Raw genomic sequence first — 21,775 nt, forward strand, 5'->3', positions numbered from 1 at the left:
GTTCTCAAAGTACCATTCCAAATATTTGGTCATCAAGAAAATAATTCCTAGGGTTTCCCTGGTGGCGCAGTGGTTGAGAGTCCGCCTGCCGATGCAGGGGACACGGGTTCGTGCCCCGGTCTGGGAGGATCCCACATGCCGCGGAGCGGCTGGGCCCGTGAGCCATGGCCGCTGAGAGTGTACACACTGTACACCCTGAGGATATCAGAGATGTCCATGGCAAACATCCAAATGCCTCAAGGGTTTTCCAAAGCACTAGTCACTTTCACTGGTGTTAATAACAGTTACTGGCAAATTGATTGAAAAATATTACATATTTGACCAATTTAAGATTGTCAATACTATGGATCATTTAGATGCTTGCTCCAACTGTTATCTAGTCTGTGTGTCTAGGACAGAAATAATGTTTTTCAGATATGAGACAACAAAACATACAGTTCAGGAAACAGAATGTGGTAGTTAATATGGGCTTTAGAATCAGACTGTCCTATTTCTGAATCCTAGCTCAGTAACTTCTTATATGTATGACCTCAGACAAGTTACTTAATCTCTCTGTGCACGGAAGGATTCATGGTCCCTACCTGACAGGGATGCCATGAACACTAAATGAGACTACACCCGGGACACGAGGAGGAGGATCACTGTGACAGTTTTGGCTGGTGACTAGTATTGGTATCTTATAAAACGAAAGGAAAACATTCCCTGGAAATCCTCAACTTAGCATGTAACAGCTCCCGATCCATCTTCTAAATGTACATTAGTAGGAAATACACCAAAGCCCGGTCATACCTTCCAACAGTACCCTGAAATATAAATCTATCCACTATTCCAATTAGGAAGAAAAGAGCCAGATTTACATTTGAAAACTAAAACAAAGAATCACTGTAGCTAAATTCACCTTACATGTCCCCCAGCTACACTTCCCTTCAAGATGTAACTTCAGTGCAGATTTCCCAAACCACCTCCTGGGAAGCCAGGAAAGGCTTGTCCGCCAGCTTGTCCCCCAAACACACCAAGGACCCTAGCCCGCAAGAAGTACAAAAGTTTGTTTCTATTTACTTTAAAAAATGAGAACAAGACTCAGCTACACAATGTTTCTGGGTGCACAGGCACTGCTCCAAGCACTGCAGACCCGATTACCCGAATCCCCTAGCACCCACGGGGACGGGAGGTGCCGTTCCCGGGACGGTGGCTCTGCCAGCATTTGTCTCCTGGGAGTTCCTGTGACACTCTCTCAAGCAAGCAGAGGCATCTGCACGTGGAGTTATTATTGCTCAGTCCCCCTGTATCAACGCGGGAAGCGAGAGGAGGCGTGACCACGGGTCAGTGGCTGCACGTGAGGAGTCCCGAGTGCCTTACTTTCTGGAGAGCCACGATGGGGCAGGCAAGGAGTGAGGCTCCAGCTCTGCTTTCCTATATTTGTTTGCTATACACACTTCATCTGTAGAAAGGATTCTATGATAAAAAGCTGAAAACCTCGTTGTTCTAGTCCAGCACCATGACTTTACATGAGTTAAGCAGAGCTCCAGGCCCATGAGGGAACTTGGTAAGGCCCACAGCTGAGCCAGTGGGGCTTCCCACTCCAAGGCCAGCCTCTCCACCAGCCATTGTTCCCAGTCACCCCTCCAAGGACAACTATTAACACCTTCATTTGTGAAATGTGGAAACTTTTGTTTCAGTTTTTGTCCATCCCACCCATCCTCAAATTTGCACTGAGATTAGAAAAAATAGGAAAATGACTGATAACTTTTCATTTCAACGCCTCCCTTTTAATATGTTCAAAACATCTACCCTTTAAGTGAGACAAGCACACCTCATATTAAAGCACTAGATCAAGTACACTGCATCATGCAACATACAGGATGAGAAACCCTTTTAGCTGTACACGTATGAACTTCAAAACCTGAACAGGTAGGTATTCAAGCCTTGTGTTTTAGGGGAAAAAAGAGGAACAGTTCTGGTTTTGCAAAGTTAATGTGTAATTTACTTTCATCTCCCACTGTATTTAAGTTTTTTTCATTACCTTCTATTTGTGCCAAGAGGTGGTGTACCATTTATGGTAATGATATGATAATGAGTGGAGATACATTACATGAATTATCAGATTACTAGATATGGCAGAAGATGTGAAGGTGATGGGCAAATAAATGAAATCTGAGAAACGCTTTATCAAACCTCAGGACTTGCCTTATCTTCATATTTTTACTTTCCAAGTCATTTCTTAAACTGAGTATCACAAATATTTACATTATATATACAAGTATTCATTTAAATAGAGACATGTTTAGTTTAATCACCAACAATTACTGAAAGGCACCCTTTATTCATCCAGACCTTCCACAAAAGCCCAGAGGACTCACACTCTTTGACCACTACGGTGCGGTGACCAAGAGGCGCAAGCATTTCAATATGAGTAATTTGAAAATAACTGCTATGGGGAGAGTCTTAGGGGTGCTAGGGTCAAGGAGAGTCTTCCATATTCAACAATCCATGATTAAGACTCATACAATCATAACTGGTTTGTTAGAGAGGGTCCCATGGCGCTGTAGCCGTCACTACTGCACAGTAGTGGATACTGTGGATACTTGTAAAATCTATTAAATAAAATACAGTACCAGTGGATATTGTTACTTAAGACAGTATCTCAATTTTCTTTTTGGACCTAACTACATTACACACAAAAGAAGATTTCAGGGAGGAAAAAAGTTGCTTCTACTCTCTAGTACCTATAGAATTTAGGGTTTGTAACACATTTGTCACTTAAAATTATCTTCCAACATACATATGCTTTCTCTAAATTACAAGCTCCTCATTCATTTGAAAATCTTATAAAGAAGTGAGTGTGCCTGGCAGAGTGCTAGCCAGGCCCTCAATGCACAGGGATTAGAGAGCACACCACTACTCAGCATGCAGCAAGGCTATATGTGACGCTGGCTGCTATGAGGCAAGACCTGCTCATACAGGGAGAGGGCCTCACATAGATGACCTCATATCTCATGTAACCAAAGACCACAATGTGCTATCTAAAAAGGCAAGTTTCAGAATTGCTTACTTGTGGGATGTCCGTTTCTTCATCATGCTTGCAGATACACCAGCATGGCCTAAAAGAGAAGTGAGTATGAGTCAACAAAAACTGAATAAAAAATAGTCCAAACTCAGGAAAAAGTTAACTTATGAAAAACTGCTATATAAAGTATGAAATTAAAATAAACCACAAGGGAATTCCCTGGTGGTCTATGGTTAGGACTCTGCGTTTTCACTGCCGAGGGTCCAGGTTTGATACCTGTTTGGGGAACTAGGATCCCACAAACCACGAGGCGTGGCCAAAAAACCCCACAAACAGCCAACATGTAAGAAAACCATGTGTCTACTTATCTTTTAAATAGGAGATATAAGGGATTCTGGGAAGATAAAATGACAGAGATAGCAGTTTATCTCCCTAAATCGGCCGTAAAACACAAAACCAAAACCACATGGACAAAAACCACAACAAAAAATGACAATCCTAGTCATAAAGTACTAAAAGGTACAGAACTTGTCTTCCTGCCACAAACAACTAGAAAATGGGACAAGAGATATGACACATCTGGATCCAAACATCAGGACAACAGGCAGCAGAGGACTATGGAACCGGGGAGCAGAAAACCCATGCAGAGGCCCCCACACCAACCAAGTGCATCCCGACAACGACTTGTGGATGATGGTTCACGAAGGGGAAACCAAGAACACTGTGGTTGTGCTACACTGACAGTCAGATGGGAGCTGCGGAGGGAGGGGTGGCTGGGAGCTGTGGATCTGAGTGCTGGCAAGGAGAGAGATCTCAGAGGGAGCTCCAAACATCTGGAAGGGGAGGGGTGGTCTTATGTCTGGCTAGATATTAACCTGCAAAGGCATGAGAGTTGTTCAAAGTCCATCTAGCCACCTCTTTGCACACACAGGGCAGTCAGTAAAAACCATAAAAAGATAATCCCTTAACCAGAAGGATGAAGTAGCCCTAAGAATAAAAGCGGCTATAGACCCCATCCTAGCACCTGCTTGCCAAAACAAACTCCAATATTCATTAAAGGACATCAATAAAACCCAGTGCTCCACAACACACTTCAAATGTCCAACACCCCAACTAAAATTATTAGACCTGTGGAAAAGCGGCAGACTGTAACCCCATAACCAAGCGGGTTATTACCAAAACGATGTAATTAGCAGGCCAGGATGTTAAAAGAACTATTAACAACTGTGCTCAAATAGCTAAAGGAAGACATAAACACTTAAAATAGAAAAATGGGGGTGGGGTGGGGAGAAGAGAATAAATAAATGAAACTGGTGAAAAATACATGATCCAAAATGAAAGAAAAAAAAATCACGGGATATGATTAACAGCAGATTAGACCCCACAGATAAAAAGACCAGTGAATGTGAGACATTACAGTACAACATATCTAAAATGGAACACAAAGGAAAAAACTGTGGGAAACAAACAGCCTCAGTGCCTTGGGGGACAATATCAACTAGCCCAACATAAATGAAATGCACTCCATGAAAGAGAGGGTCAAGGGGTGAAGGAAGAAAGAAGTCTGACAAAAATAATGGCAGAAAGCTTTCCAGATGTGCTAAGTACATAACCATGGAGCCAACAAGCTCAATGAAGCCAAAGTAAGATAAAGACAAAGGAAAAAAACACACCAAGGCACATCCTCATCAAGTTTCTGAAAACCAATGACTAATAAAACATTTTAAGCAGACAAAGAATAAAGACACCTTAAATTTAGGGAAACAGAAAATACTGGCTCCAGATTTGTTGTCAGAAACAATGTAAGCCAGAAAACAGTGGAATAAATCTTTAAGGCGCTGCTAAGATAAACAAAATAACCTACCTGTGGATTCAGAATACTATAGATAGCAAAAATCTTTCCAACCCCAACAATATTGATAATTTCATTAAACATAGTCTAAATGAATCAGTTAAGAGACCATATAAAGAAGGAAGGGACGATTATTAACATCAGACAAAGTAACTTCAGGACAAAGTTACCAGGGATCAAAAAGGACATTCCAAAATGATGAAAGGATCAATCAAGAAGCCATACCAGGGAGTTCCCTGGTGGTCCAGTGGTTAGGACTCCAAGATCTCACTGCCGAGGGTCTGGGTTCAATCCCTGGTGGGGAACGAAGACTCCATAAGCTGTGAGGGTGCGGCCAAAAAAACAAAACAAAACAAAAAAAAAAAGGGAAGCCATAACAATCTTAAATGTATATGTACCTAATTATAGAATACTGAAATATATGGACTTCCCTGGTGGTGCAATGGTTAAGAATCCGCCTGCCAATGCAGAGGTCACGGGTTCGATCCCTGGTCCGGGAAGATCCCACATGCTGCAGAGCAACTAAGCTCATGTGCCACAACTACTGAGCCTGTACTCTTGAGCCCACGTGCGGCAACTACTGAAGCCTGTGCACCTAGAACCCATGCTCCACAAGAGAAGCCACCATGAGAAGCCCGTGTACCACAATGAAGAGTATCCCTCACTCTCTGCAACTAGAGAAAGCCTACGCACAGCAACGAAGATCTAACGCAGCCAAAAATAAATAAATACCATAAATAAAGAACACTGAAATATATAAAGCAAAAACTGACAGAACTCACAAGGAAAAGTGACATACTCATAATTATATTTAAAAATATGAACGCTTCTCAGTAATTGATATAACAAGTGGCTAGGAGTATCAGAAAGGATATAAAAAACCTGAACATCACAAACAGCCAACTAGGCTTAGCTGACATTTACAGAACGCCAATCCAATACTGCCAAAATAAAGATCTTTTCCAAGTTCACATGGGACATTAACCCAGATACACCATATGCTACTCAGAATACAAACCCTCAAAACACTTAAAATAACGTGAAATCATACAAAGTATGTCCTCTAACTATATCAGAATCAAGTCAGAAATAAATAGCAAGGTATTTGGAAACACCCCAGTATTTGCAAATTAAACAACAATCTTCTAAAACTTCATGGTTCAAACACAAAATCACAATGAAAATTCAAATATTTTGAATAAAAATATGAAAATGAAAACAATCTATCAATATCTGTGGAATGATGCAAAACCATGTTTACTATATTGATCAAAATTCACGCTAAGTAACAAGATCCACCTGGGTGGAGGAAGAAGGCTTCTGGGTTTTCTGCAAAGTTCTCTCTCCTTGGCCTTACATTAAGACATGCAATTTTTAGACATAAATTTCTGTACTTACATAACATTTACAATTCTAAGAAGTTAGATGAAAAAGGAAATATATGGTCGATTGGTCTGTGTAAGACTGTCCATTCTACTTCACAGATAAAAACAGCGAGACATTACCCCGATTGCTTAAGAGAGCCATTCTCCCCCACTTTCACCTAGCATGCTTATATATATACACTGTACGAAATGGGCAGCTCATATATGAAGATAAGATACAGACTGAACAGAGAGTAAATCTATCCAGAGCATCCCTGGAACATCCCTAGGCTTGCAGTAGATGCGTATCACGATATAAAAAATACAAAAGTAGACGTGAAAATACAGGATTCGATCAAGATCTACTGGAACTGTACCTGGTGTCAGGATCCCCTCCTTCCCTTCCACACTAACTATACAAGGAAAAGGCAGCTGACATTAGCATTTGGTACACCGCCGGCCTAACACCCACGCGGCTCCCTGCATCCTAGACACTTAACAGGCCCCAGACATCGCCACGTTCCCCACAAAGCTGACTTTCCCATTTAGATGAGTACCGTGACAAAAATAATCTTCTGATCACTCAAGAAAAGGTAAGCCGTTCGTAATTAATCCTTAATTCTTAAGTGTGAATGGACAATGATCAATAGTCAAACAACACAAAAAAACCAAACAAAAAACCCAGTGGTATGAGAAAGATAAAAATAAGCATCACTGTTTGTAGTCCCAAGACCTACGAAGATTAAATAAAAGAACTGGTATCCTCAGGAAAACTGAAGATACTATAGTCATAAAATGGGAACAAGTGGCTATAAAAAGGGACAACAAGAGCTCTTGAAAATTAAAATAAATGAAGAGACAGCACTTTCCATTTCCAGTCCGGCACGTTAGGAGCTTGGAAGTTACCACTCTGTCCTAACAAGGGCTGAACAAGCTGAAAAATCAACAACTCTTCTTAGATTGGTGAGAGACGTGAGGTTACAAGGAATCACTGTCCCCAAAACTGGAGACACAGACAAGCAGATACAGAGAATCACAATTCATGGTAGCAGAATCCTCTGCAGGAACCAGTACCTGGGTAGGAAAACCTGAAAGGCAATTGACTAACTGCTAGAGGCTTGGTGTGGACAAGTCTGAAAAATAAAAACTCCAGGGGACCTAGTCATGGGAAGGAGGGGGCTCCACGTTTTTTTACGTTTTACCTCCAGAAGCACCATCAGGTTCTCACAGTGAAGAGCAGAGAAAAAACCCCTTTTGCTTTCAGCAGAGGGAAGGGAGAAGGAGCCTTTCTGAAATACACCAAAGTATTCTGTTCTTACCAAGGCCTGCCCTTGAGAGAAACTATTTTATTGGAGCCTTACTGTATCAGGGCCTAAGTGACCAGAGGGAAGGGAAATAGCCAACTCCAACTCTCTAGCTGTCCCCTGGTGTGACAGGAATTTCAAGGCTCAGCCCCCTAGCCATCCAGTAGGACACAAGAGGGGAGGAAACTGAGAGGCACAAGTGAAGGTCACAGCCCGGTGAGGCAGACTCACTGAAGACTAAAACCTCATCACAGAACTACATAGTGTATCTCTCCCTCCCACACCGCACCACCGTATCACTTAAGGCTCATTTACCAGAGCTCCTTTTACCCAGAATATCATGTCTGGCTTTCATCAAAAACTGTGAGGCACAGTTTGAAGAGACACAGCAAATACCAGAATCAGACTCAGATATGGCAGTGATGCTGGAATTATCCAACTGAGAACTTAAAATAACTATGAATAACATGCCAAGGGCTCTGTGTGGCTGAACCACACTGACTCTTCTTTGTCAGCTCCATCGCAGGCCCTCAGTCCCACCCCCTCTCCCCTTTCTGTTATGACTGCACTTTAGCTTACTCATAAGAAATGTACCCAAAGCAGGTAAGTTTCCTATCAACTTTTACCTTTGCCTTCACCTGATATGAAAACTGGAAGACTATCTTTTGCTGATGCAGATGGTTAGTGGACATGAGACCCTTGAGGGAGGGAGGAAAAACCCCAGTCCCCTCTGTGTGGGTGTGCTTCTCCCTTAGTAATCAGATTCCATTTTTAGCTTTGGCTCCTTTAAATCCCCCTATACTCCTTTTGGTGGTATGGGGTGCAGCTGCAAACGCCTATGGATGGTCGTCCAGCTGATCCTGTGTATAAGTCACCCCACAATAAACTTCGTAATTGTACTTTATGACCGCTTCACTTTTTAGTCTCAAAGACTAAAAAAATTAAAGAACCATATAAATGGACAGATATTCCATGTTCATGGACAGGAAAAACCAACACTGTCAAGATGTCAGCTCTTCCCAACTTGATCTGTAGATTAAACGCAATCCCAACCAAAATCCTAGCAAGTTATTTTGTGTTTATCAACAAACTGACTCTAAAGTTTATATGGAGAGGCAAAAGACACAAATAGCCAACAGGATATTGAAGCAGAAAAACAAAATTGGAGGACTGACATTACCTGACTTCCAGACTTGCTATATAACTACACTAATCATGACAGTGTGGTATTGGTAAAAGAACAAAGAGATCAATGGAACAGAATAAAGAACCCACAAATAGCCACCCATAAATACAGTTAACTGTTCTTTGCCAAATAAGCAAAGGCAATACAATGGAGTAAAGACAGTGTTTTCAACAAATGGTGCTGGAACAACTGGACATCCACATGTAGAAAAATGAATTTAGACACAGATCTTATATCCACCACAAAAAAGAACTCAAAACAGACCATAGGCCTAAATGTAAAACAAAAAACTATCAACTATAAAACTCCTAAAAGGTAACATAGGAGAAAATCTAGATAACCTCTGTTATGTTGAGAACCTTTTAGATACAATGCCAAAGGCACAATCCATGAAAGAAATAATTGATAAGTTGGACTTAATTAAAATTTAAATCTTTTGCTCTGTGAAAGACACTGTCAAGATGATAAGAAAATATTTGGGGAAGACATATCTGATAAAGTACTGTTATCCATAACATAAAGAGAACTTTTAAAATTCAGCAATAAGAAAACTGATTGAACAACTTTTAAAAATTGAGCCAAAAACCTTTACACCTCACCAAAGATACAGAGATGGCAAATAAATGTATGAAAAGATGGTCTATATTATATGTCATCAGGGAAATACAAACTCAAAACAATGAGATACCACTAACACACCTATAAGAATGGTGAAAATCCAAAATATGTATTGACAACACCAACTGCTGGAGAGGATGTGGAGCAACTGGAATTCTCACTCACTGTCGGTGGGAATCCAAATTTGGAAGTTTCTCACACAACTCTTACCATATGATCCAGCAATTATCCTCCCTGGCACTTATCCAAAGGAGGTGAAAACTTACATCCACATAAAAGCCTGCACATGGATGTTCATAGGAGCTTTATACATAATTGCCAAAACTTGGAAGCAAGCAACAAGATGTCCTTTAGTAGGTGAACGGATAAATAATTGGTACTATATTCAGACAACAGAATATTATTCAGTACTGAAAAAAAAAAGCTATCAAGCCATGAAAAGACATGAAGGAATTTTATGACTCCAACTATATGATATTCTGGGAAAGGCAAAACTATGGAGACAATAAAAGGTCCGTGGTTGCCAAGGGTAAAGGGGGAGGTAGGGATGAATAGTTGGAACACGGGATTTTTAGGGCAGTGAACCCATTCTGTATGATACTATAATGGTGGATTTGTGTCATTATGCATTTGTCAAGACTCACAGAACATACAACACCAAGAGTGAACACTAAGGCAAACTACAGACTTAGGATCATGCTGATGTGTCAATGTAGCACCTTCACTGTTAACACATGTATACTTGAGTGTGGGATGCTGCTACTGGGGAACACTGGGGAGAGATGGGGGGTATATGAGAAATCACTGTGCCCTCTGCTCGATTTTGCTATAACTTAAAACTGCTCTACAAAAATAGTCTATTTTTTTAATTCTTTAAAAATAAATAAAGAGGTACTAGACTTATTCTTTGACCATCAACACTGGGCTAGACAACAAGAGGTAAGTGATGCCTTCAAAACTGAGGTAAAATTATTTTGAATACAGAACTCGTAACCAGATAAATTACCAACTGGCATTGACAGTCATGTACGGGCTCAAAATTTAAACCTTAAACAAATCTTCTCTCAAAATTATTGGAGGATACTCCAGAAACACAGAGGATCTCAGAAACCATGTTAGAAGTTCAGTGCAGCTTCTGAGAAGTAGGCTAGGAGACCCATACAGATGGGAGCAAGAGACAAGGGACTCAAGGAAGATTTTCTCCAAGAAGCTGACTCCACACAACAGAGAGTATAAGATAAATTACTCATACCACAGACAGAAGTTAATATCTCTGACATTAAAAGAGCTTCCGAAAGCAAAGAAAAAATGGGTGAGATAAGAACAGAAAAAGGCCAAAGAGGCATTTACAAGTAACACAAGATATGCAGCCTGACGCCTACAACTACAGAGATAATAACTGCAATGAACAGCCTTGTCCATTTGTCTTGCCAGGGCCATTAGGCCCACCCATCAGATGGACAAAAATCTACATTGCTGACAACATACAACGCTGGTGAGACTCTGTGAGAAACACATATTACTTGCTGGTAGGAATGCAAAACGGTACAGAGCCCATTGAGGGGAATCTGGTGACATCTCACAGAATTCCATACACATTTAAGATCTGATTCAGTTCCACCTCTAGAAATCTATCCTAATGGCACTGGCGAGATAAATGGACAAGGCTATTCATTGCAGTTATTATTTCTAATAGCAGAAGAGTAGAAACAACCTAAATGTCCAGCTAACTGACTACTGAACAAACTAATCTGGTACATCTGCACAATGGAATACTGTTCAATTGTAAAGAGTCATGAGCAATTTCTCTATATACTGCTAAGAAGAGGTCACCTATACATACTGTCAAGTGGAAAAAGCAAATAACAGAAGAGTAGGTAGGTGTGTATATATTCACCGGGCACCAATGTCAGTGAGCTGTCAAGGGTGGGTTGTATCACCCATCTGAGGATCACAGATTTTCCAGTGGAAAACAGAACAAGACCCTTTATTAGGTAGCTACATCTATTTGTTGACTGAAATGAGAAAATAAGCCTAATTTACAAAATAAACTGTTCAATGACTCACCAAACCATTACTTAAACTGTACTAAACCATAACAGGCAAGTAAAACTACATACACTCAAACTGTTTTAACAAAGCTCATTCAGACACATGTTCCAAAATAACCAACTTTTAACTTAACTTTGCATGGACTCAGATGTTCTAAGTATAAAGACCAATGTCTGTTCCAGCAACTCATTTGGATTAAAAATACCAATCCCCCTACACACCACACTCATTGCCTCCAATCCTATTAACTCACTCATTCGTCCCCTGTGAGCACCTTTCCCTCTTGTGAAATTTCCCTGGGAGGCTGTCAAGGTGACAGTCTTCCTGTTGATCAGCAATTTTAATTAGCCTGGCTTTACAAGACCAGCAGTGGTCTCTGGGGGTGACACTTCAACAAACAGAAAAAGAGTATGACTTTATAACTTTAAGGGAGAAATCAGGAAATCTGAGAGGTGTTAAATACTCTCATCTTACAAGCAGGAAATCTGAAAATCCATCTCTAAAGAAAACATTCACAAGAGAAAACATTCACAAATAGAGACGAAAAGCAAAGAGACACTAAGACAATCATAAGAGGTAGAGCTAATTCAAGAAAGGCTTTTTAAAAATGCAACTTACAGGGGATTCCCTGGTGGCACAGTGATTAAGAATCCACCTGCCAATGCAGGGGGACACAGGTTCGAGCCCTGGTCCGGGAAGATCCCACATGTCGTGGAGCAACTAAGCCCATGTGCCACAACTACTGAGCCTGCGCTCTAGAGCCTGTGATCCACAATTACTGCACCCACATGCCACAACTAGTGAAGCCCAAGCACCTAGAGCCTGTGCTCCACAACAGGAGAAGCCACCGCAATGACAAGCCTACACACTGCAACGAAGAGTAGCCCCTGCTCGCTGCAACTAGAGAAAGCCCGCACGCAGCAACAAAGACCCAATGCAGCCAAAAATAAATAAATAAAAATAAATAAATTACAAAAAAATTTAAAAAATAAGTTTCTAGAGAAGAGGGAAAAAACCCACTGGTACATACGAAAGTTCAGAAATGAAAATGGCATACAACTTCCCCAAATAGCAATCCTGGATCTCAGAGACAATGAATGGAGCAATGCCTGGAAAATTCTGAAAGAAAAAGTTATTTCCAACCTAGAATCTTTTCCCTGCCAAATATAAAGCATGAGAGTAGAATAACAACAATGTTGATATAAGGTCCAAAAAAACTTCCATCTTCTATGTGCATTTTAAAAAATTCTTATTAGAGACAATTTCAGGAAATCTGAGAAGTGGAAAGTAAAGACTATGAATGAATCACTATACATTCCACTTGCAGCTTTAACAATCAACTCATTCACTGCCTACTCTTGAAACTTTTGAAGACGTACATGCTTTACCCAGGCAAGAGTACACACTAAGAGACAAAATGCATGGGAACCAGGAGGAAAGGAGAATCTAACATACAAAAGAGGAAAAAGAAATTCCAAGGATGACAATGTTGCAGCAGGTCGAGAGAATAATCAACAGATTAGAAAAGGACAGAAGGCGCTAGGAAAAAATCCTCTAAGAAAAACACGGACAGATGGATTATCTATCACATTTGGCATGCAGGAAATTATACTGAGAGGAGTTTTATAAAGCTGTTGGAGGGTTTAAGAGACTTCAACTTGCAAAGAAATTTAAACAAATAGAAAAAAAACTAAAGCAATCATTAAACTCCAGGAAAAATGTGCAAAAAAAATAATCATACTGCATTACTTGGCTCAAAAGTTCAGTACTTATGCAGTAATCATGATAGAAACAATAAGTACCATTTTAGCCAAAACTTATAAGGCTAAAGAAGTAGTAAAACTGTCCCTGTTTGCAGATGACATGATGCTATACCTAGGAAGTCCTAAAAGATGCTACCAGGAAACTAGTAGAGCTTATCAATGAATTTGACAGTTGCTGGATACAAAATTAATATACAGAAATCGTTTGCATTTGTATACACCAAAAACAAAGTATCAGAAAGAGAAATTAAGGAAACAATCCCATTAACCACTGCATCAAAAAGAATGTATCTAGAAATAAACCTACCTAAGGAGGCAAAAGACCTGTACTCCAAAGACTGTAAGACACTGATGAAAGAAATTGAAGATGAAAGATATATTGTGTTCTTGGAATGGAAGAATCAATATTGTTAAAACGACCATACTACCCAAGGCAATCTACAGATTCAATGCAATGCCTATCAAATTACCAATGGCATTTTTCACATAACTGCAACAAAACATTTTATTTGTATGGAAACACAAAAGACCGCCAATAGCCAAAACAGTCTTGAGAAAGGAGAACAGAGCTGGAGGAATCATGCTCCCTGACTTCAGATTATACTACGAAGCTACAGTAATCAAAACAGTATGGTACTGAAACAAAACTGACATAGAGATCAATGGAACACGATAAAAAGCCCAGAAATAAACCCATGCACTGATGGTCAATTAATCTACGACAAAGGAGGCAAGAATATACAGTGGAAAAAAGACAGTCTCTTCAATAAGTAGTGCTGAGAAAACTGGACAGCTATATGTAAAACAATGGAATTAGAACATTCTCTAACACCATAACACCATATACAAAAATAAACTCAACTGGATTAAAGACCTAAATGTAAGACTGGATACTATAAAACTCCTGGAGGAAAACATAGGCAGAACACTCTGACATAAATCATGGCAATATTTTTTTGGATCTGTCTCTTACGGTAATGGAAATAAAAGCAAAAATAAACAAATGGGACCTAATTAAACTTAAAAGCTTTTGCATAGCAAAGGAAACCATAAACAAAATGAAAAAAGACAATCTACGGACTGGGAGAAAATATCTGCAAATGATGCTACTGACAAGGGATTAATTTTCAAAATATACAATATCAATTAATTAATATCAAAAAAACAACCCAATCAAAAAATGGGCAGAAGACCTCAACAGACATTTCTCCAAAGATGACATACAGATGGGCAACAGGCACATTAAAAGAGGTTCAACATGCATTAATTAGAGAAATGCAAATCAAAAGTACAATGAGGTATCACCTCACACCAGTCAGAATGGCTATCATCAAAAAGTCTACAAATAATAAATGTTGGAGAAGGTGTGGAGAAAAAGGAACCCTCCCTACACTGTTGGTGGGAATGTAAACTGGTACAGCCACTATGGAGAACAATATAGAGGTCCCTTAAAAAACTAAAAACAGAGCTACCATATGATACTGCAACCCATGCACCCCAATATTTGTAGCAGCACTAATTATAATAGCCAAGACCTGGAAGTAACCTAAATATCCGTCAACAGATGAATGGATAAAGAAGATGTGGTACATATATACAAAGGAATATTACTCAGCCATAAAAAATAAATGAAATAATGCCATCTGCAGCTACATGGATGGACCTAGAGATTATCATACTAACTGAAGCAAAGAAAAGTATCATATGCTATCACTTATATGTAGAATCTAAAAAAATGACACAAATGAACTTATTTACAAAACAGAAATAGACTCACAGACATAGAAGACAAACTTATGGTTACCAAAGGAGACATAATGGGGGAGGGGGATAAATTAGGAGTTTGGGCTTAACATATACACACTACTATATATAAAATAGGTAAACAACAAGAACCTATTGTATAGCAGCTGGAACGATACTCAGTATCTTTTTTAAAAATATATCTCATTTATTTATCTATCTCTCTGTCTGTCTGTCTACGCCAGGTATTAGTTGCGGCAGTCGGGATCTTCGTTGCAGCGTGCGGGATCTTTAGTTGTGTCAGGCAGGATCTTTTAGTTGTGGCATGCAAACTCTTAGTTGCAGCATGTGGGATCTAGTTCCCTGACCACGGATCGAACCCAGGCCTCCTGCATTGGGTGCGTGGAGTCTTAGTCACTGGACCACCAGGGAAGTCCCAATATAATCAATATTTTGTTAATAACCTATAATGGAAAAGAATCTGAAAAATAATACATACATATGTACATGTATACATACACAACTGAATTTCTTTGTTGTATACCTGAAACTAACCCAACATTGTAAATTAACTTTACTTCAATAAAAAAATTAAATATTGACTTCATTATTTAAAAAAAAAAGTTAACGGGAGAAAAAGATGTTATGTGAAAAAGCCATCATCCTCAACAGGTTTCAATACATATCTAAATTTTTCAGATCAAGAGAAATCTGTATACTCATTTACAAATTTTGAAGGTAAACATCAAAATGAATGGAGTGCCTACTTTTTGATATAAGTCTTCGGCACTACTTGACATCTCACCCATGAATTTTTATTGATTTGATAAAAATAAAATCAAGGTTTTAAAAATATTTGAATATAGTAAAAATAGTTGTTAACCTGAGTATTAGGCACATGGATATCTATTACTACCATTCCCTGTACCTATCAGTATGTCATAAAAGGAGAAAATTTGCAACCTTTGGTAAACTAGTAAAAATGGAGGCTAACTTTACAGGAAAAAAAAATATGAAAAAAGTTTTACTGTAAAAAAGGACTTGCTGCCCAACGTCATTAGGTACATATAAACTACCACTTTAGTAACCAACTGAATTCCAACATATTTATATAAATAAACCTAAGTTATTTTAAAAATAGAAATCCCTGGAACTTCCCTGGTGGCGCAGTGGTTAAGAATCTGCCTGCCGATGCAGGGGACATGGGTTCGAGCCCTGGTCCAGGAAGATCCCACATGCCGCAGAGCAACTAAGCCCATGTGCCACAACTACTGAGCCTGCGCTCTACAGGAGCCCATGAGCCACAGCTACTGACCCCACGTGCCACAACTACTGAAACCTGTGCACCTAGAGCCCATGCTCCTCAACAAGAGAAGACACCACAATGAGAAGCCTGCACACCACAATGAAGAGTAGCCCCCGCTCGCCGCAACTAGAGAAAGCCTGTGCGCAGCAACAAAGACCCAACGCAGCTAAAATTAATTAATTTAAAAAAAACCAGAAACCCCTAATATTTTGAACTAGGTACATAAAGAGAATATAAAAAATTCAATTTTCAAATTTTTATTGATCACTTACACCCTAATGTCAAACACTGTCAGGTATTAGGAGTTGCCCACTGTGGTGGTTTTAAAACATGACCACAATTCTCTGACACTTCTCCCATGGAGCACAGTACATGCCCACTCCTTGAACCTGGGCAGACCTCTGAGACTGCTTCAATGAACAAAATGCAACAGAAGTGAACCTGTATGACTTCCACGGCTCCAAGAGAAGAGACTATGCCACTGTGCCTGTTTCTCTTGGGATACTTCCTCTGGGAGCCTTCATGTAGTAAGTCCAGCTACACAATGGCCCACAGAGGAAGAGAAACATCCTAGGAGCCTTATCCACTGAAGGCCCCCACTTTAGCCTTTCAGATGGCAACAGACTAAGGGCACAGCTGAGCCACCATACCAACTCTGGAATGCCTATTTGGGCTTCTTGCTGCATGAGAAAAAGAAACCCCCTTTGTGTGTGAATTTTCTTTATTTGTAAATGGGCACATTTGTTACTGATACAGGGATTTAAAAGTAACAAAGCCTTTGTCTATGTTAACAGGGAAAATGATTAAGACTAATTTATAAGTAATACTGATCAAGGGATCAGTAATCTCTCTAAAATAGAGTATAATACACAACAGTGAAAAACAATAAATGACCCCAGGGTTTCATATGTTAAAATATTCAACAATAGGCTGATTAGAATTTACAGAGTACCTACTTTGTCTTTAGCACTATGCCATATGCTCTAAAAAATATCAGAGTAAGAAAATATAAGATCAAAGTACTGGCTGGGATTAGACAATCTCTCCCTTAACAGTAACATCTCTTGGTTTAGCTCCTTCAATTACTTACACCATACTACACATCACTTTAATCAATTCTCTCTCCTAAGAATATGACTAAATCAGTGAAGAAAACAGGAGTGCTGAATTTAGAATGGTGTGCATAAAAAGAACTTGAGGGTACGAATTACTATTTCAAATGACAGAAACATGGGGCATTCACTGATCAACAAAAACTTGACAGCAATTTTTGCAACTAATGAGATGGAATAAACATTGCGTTATAAACAGTATGATCAACAAAAAAAAAATGCTTTTTGCAGAGCAGCTATAATGTATGAAGCACCTACCTAAGCACCTGACAACATAAACGCATTTATTCTTCATAATAACCCCAATAGATACATACCATAACAGTCCCACTATTCAGATGAGAAAAACCAAGGCTTAAAAAGATACAAAATGCACCAGTGTTTATACAGCTAATAAAAGAGGAGGACAGAGCTGATGAGCCGAGTTGGAATTTAAATAGTAACCTCTCAGGTGACTTATACTTCAGTCAGTCACCACTACTGCAAGTTAATCTTACTGACAAATATTTAACAGTTAAATCAATATTATCTTTACAAGAGAGGAACTAAAATCAAAGAGAAAAGAGAAACTTAAAAATCTTAATCCCTGTGGCTCTTCTACAAAGGAATTCCAAACACTACAGTTAATAAATACAATAAATTCTAAATCACATAGCAACCACTTGTAAGATTAATAGTAATTTTCCTAGCAGAATTCTCAGATTCATTTATCAAAGAACCTTAATATGTTATGACAGGTTTTTTCCAATATTCAAATGTATTTCTGGAATGGAGAAAAACATAAATCTTAAAGAAAATACTACTTACCTATTTTATTTTGTAGCCTATAAGATTTTTAACCTTTGTTTTTAGGGTGGACAAAAATCATGCAAAGTCTAAACTTCTAGTATCGGCTGTGTGCCACAAAAATAAGAATTAATTTCTATTAAATATTCATTTCATTTCCATACATTTCATTCCAATAAAGTTCTTTCAAATAAATACGCAAAAAACTGAGCTTACCTTTTTCCCTATAAATATCCTAAATCTCACTAAATCTAATACTCAGATAGTCATCTCACTTTCACATCTTTCTTTCAAAAACAAATGATAAATCCTTTGTTTACTATAATCCTGTAAGTATTTACAATTCACTAGCTGTATTTACTGGACGTCTATAACTTACTGCAAGAGACCACAGGAAAAAAAAATTAATATGATCCCTACCTTTCTAAAACCTAAACCTGTTTCTTTCACATGTGTATGTGTTTAAAATACTGGAAATCACAAAGCTTTAGGAATAGCAAACCACTAGGAATTACATGAGAGCATTTCTCATTTTTACAACTGTTTTAAATTTATTGTACTAAAGTGTAGAACTGCACTGCCTACCTGCATCAGCTCTGGACCGCTGGCCAGGTGTCTTCCCGAATGGGGTCTTCATTCATCTGTATTTAAGTGAGCAGCAGAGCTGCTGGACTAGGGTGAAAATTCAGTATGCTCCAATTTGAAACTTTTCACAGAATTTCAATGTTCTTGTTAATCCATCATCCCAAGCGCCTTTTTTTTTATAAGTTCAGCAAAAATACGTGAAATCCTAAGTACTCTGTAAGACAGTGAAATAATAGTTCATTACTAGAGCATCACAAAAGCAAACTACTCCAAGTAAGCCATCAAACATGACAAATTTTAAACGTAACATTAGCTAAAATACACTTTGCCGGGAAGCAATTAACTTTATTTCCTCAGACCTCGGTGCCAAGGACAACACAGAGAAGCAGGAGAAAAGGAGGTACTAGACCCCTCAACAACGAAAAGTGCAGTTCCTCACGGGTCAACGGAACATAATACAGCATCTGGCTTCCGGCTTCCCCCATTGTATCCCAACCCATTTTGCTGGCCGCCAATCCATTTTGCTGGCAGAAGTCAGAAGAGGTTAGACACTGGCATGTCAGAAAAGATTTAGCCTGGCAGGGCCCATATTCTTGATGGGACACAAAAAGACCCAGCAAGACACTGGGGCGGGCAACAGAGGTGTGGCAGGTGCATGGTGGAACAACAGCTGGAGGGTGAGGCAGCACCGGAAGCTACTTCAAGTCTGAGCCACAGCTAGAGGGATGGTCAGTGAACCAGCAGCCTTGGGCCAAAGAAGGGATCACAGCCAATAAGACATCGCGGTTCCCTTTCTGCTCCCAAGCTTCGGGAAACCAGAGCGGAAGATCCAATAACTCTGGAGGAGCCTCAAAGAAATTTCCATACCCATGCAAAAAAGTCAGTTTATCATTTAATTGAAATGTGGGTCCAGTTTACAGTCCACGTAGTAAAACACATATGGAAACGTATTCTCATAAAACACAAAAATATCCACCACAAATTTCACTGAACCACATGACTACGGTCAGTTCTGGTTATTAGTCATCACGTCTACATCGTACAGCCATGCATTCACAGGTTTAAGAATTGAAGGGAATGCATTTTCTAGAGACTAAAATTCAACAAAATAGTTAAAATAATTAAAAAGCCTAAATTACAAGGGAGAGAGGGATCATTTCAACTGGTAAAAATTCTTAACTACATAAAACTTCAAGGGAAATTTAAAAACAAATGGCTTTTATAATTCATTTAATGAATATTCAGAATGCCTACTGTTTGAAGCTTAGGTAGGAGGGGAGAGACAATACACAAATAAGTAAGGAAAAGAGACAGTATTTCAAGTGGCAATAAGTTATACAGGAATCCCTTAGAGATATTGAGGGTTCAGTTCCAGACCACCACGATAAAGCAAATATTGCAATAAACTGAGTCACACTAATTTTTTGGTTTCCAATGCATATAAAAGTTATGTTCATATTATACTGTACTCTATTAAGTTTGCAGTAGCATTATACCTGAAGAAAACTATGTACATACCTTGATTTAGAAATACTTTAGCTAAAGATGCTAACCATCATCTGCCAATGCCAGGTTGCCACAAGCCTTCAATAAAACAAGGTATGCCTGTACAGAAAAAAACATGGAAGCAGCACCTTTTCTGAAGGTGACTTTTCCCATGCAAGGTTCATGTGCTCTTCCTAGGAGCTACAACCAGCCTGCCTCCCCACCCACTGAGCTAAAAGGAAGTCTAGGTTGTCATGACAACAAAGTCTAGGCTGTCATGACAACAAAGACGTACACTGGTCTTTCCCAAGGCCACCCAACAGACATGTAAGCCTCGCATCACTCTACCTCTTTCAGCACCAGAAATCTCAGCTTCCCCATTCAATTCTTCCCACTCTGATGTATCTTTCCCTACTGGAACCCTACAGCCCTCTTCCCCCACCTGCCCAAACCTCTCTGCTGCCTTCTGAAAGGCAGTCTGTCTGTAGCAAAAGTCCATCTAGGGTCCCCTCCATCCAGCAGCTCTCTCCAAAGTGGTGGTTTGTGTTCCCCAAACAACCTTACTTACACAATCTCCTACCCCAACACCCCAACGTGGAGGCACGTGCCATAGCACTAATAATAACAGGCCCCCCTTTTCGCTGCAGTCATTACTCAGCTTAGATTCCACAGATGGTCAATCACTATAGTGACTCCCTTGCTTTTCTCTTCCTGTCACTTTCTGGCAAAACCCTAACCCAACTCCTTACCTACTGCACCCACAATTTCAGTCATTAAATGGGGCTGGAAAACTTCAAATTTATAATCTCACCCACAATTTCAGTCATTAAACGGGGCTGAAAAACTTCAAATTTATAATCTCATATCTCAAGTGGGCATTTGACAATACCAAGCCCATCCTCAGCAGATAAGGTTCCTTTCTGCTAGTTAGACAGAAGCAAACAGAAGAGAACTACTCATCTTCCCACCACCAAATTCACCAGCTGGTTGGTAGCCTCTGCTACTATAATAACAGATAAACTGTGTTTAAATTCAACCCTTTCTTATGTTTTATCAATCCCATCTCTATCTTCCCTATCAATTTCTGTTCTCATCGGTATACAATAAATAATGCAGTATTTTCCAATTTTAAAAACATCCTATGATTCTGCTCCTTTTCTCTGACACTCTTTACAAAGCTGCTTCAAAGACTGAAGAATATTTTAATCTACACAAGCAAGTATCAATGTTTCTTTTTTTTTTTCAGTACGCGGGCCTCTCACTGTTGCGGCCTCTCCCGTTGCGGAGCACAGGCTCTGGATGCGCAGGCTCAGCGGCCATGGCTCATGGGCCAGCCGCTCCGCGGCATGTGGGATCTTCCCAGACCGGGGCACGAACCCGCGTCCCCTGCATGGGCAGGCGGACCCTCAACCACTGCGCCACCAGGGAAGCCCGTATCAATGTTTCTTAACTTAATAAATCAACTTGGTTCTATAACATGAAAATTTTATAACATGAAAATTTTAGCTTACTGATGGTCTAAAGAGTATGTACCCTTCTCACTAGCAGATTTAAGCTTATCTTGGTATGATTTTCTACTGCTTACCACTTCATTAAAATTTTGAGGTTGAAC

General features: G+C 39.5%; 1 protein-coding gene across 1 annotated transcript in view; it reads right to left on the reverse strand.

Moving 5' to 3' along the window:
* Positions 1-21,775, reverse strand: part of SPIN1 (spindlin 1) — a 63,908-nt gene that overhangs the window by 22,519 nt on the left and 19,614 nt on the right. Inside the window, 2 exon segments of the mRNA XM_082618279.1 lie at positions 3,053-3,101; positions 18,679-18,892. Of these exon segments, the coding sequence (XP_082474405.1) occupies positions 3,053-3,101; positions 18,679-18,730 (101 nt within the window). The 5' untranslated portion in view covers positions 18,731-18,892.

This window comes from Mesoplodon mirus (assembly GCF_964341445.2).
Source record: "Mesoplodon mirus genome assembly, chromosome: 1".
Taxonomy (NCBI): domain Eukaryota; kingdom Metazoa; phylum Chordata; class Mammalia; order Artiodactyla; family Ziphiidae; genus Mesoplodon; species Mesoplodon mirus.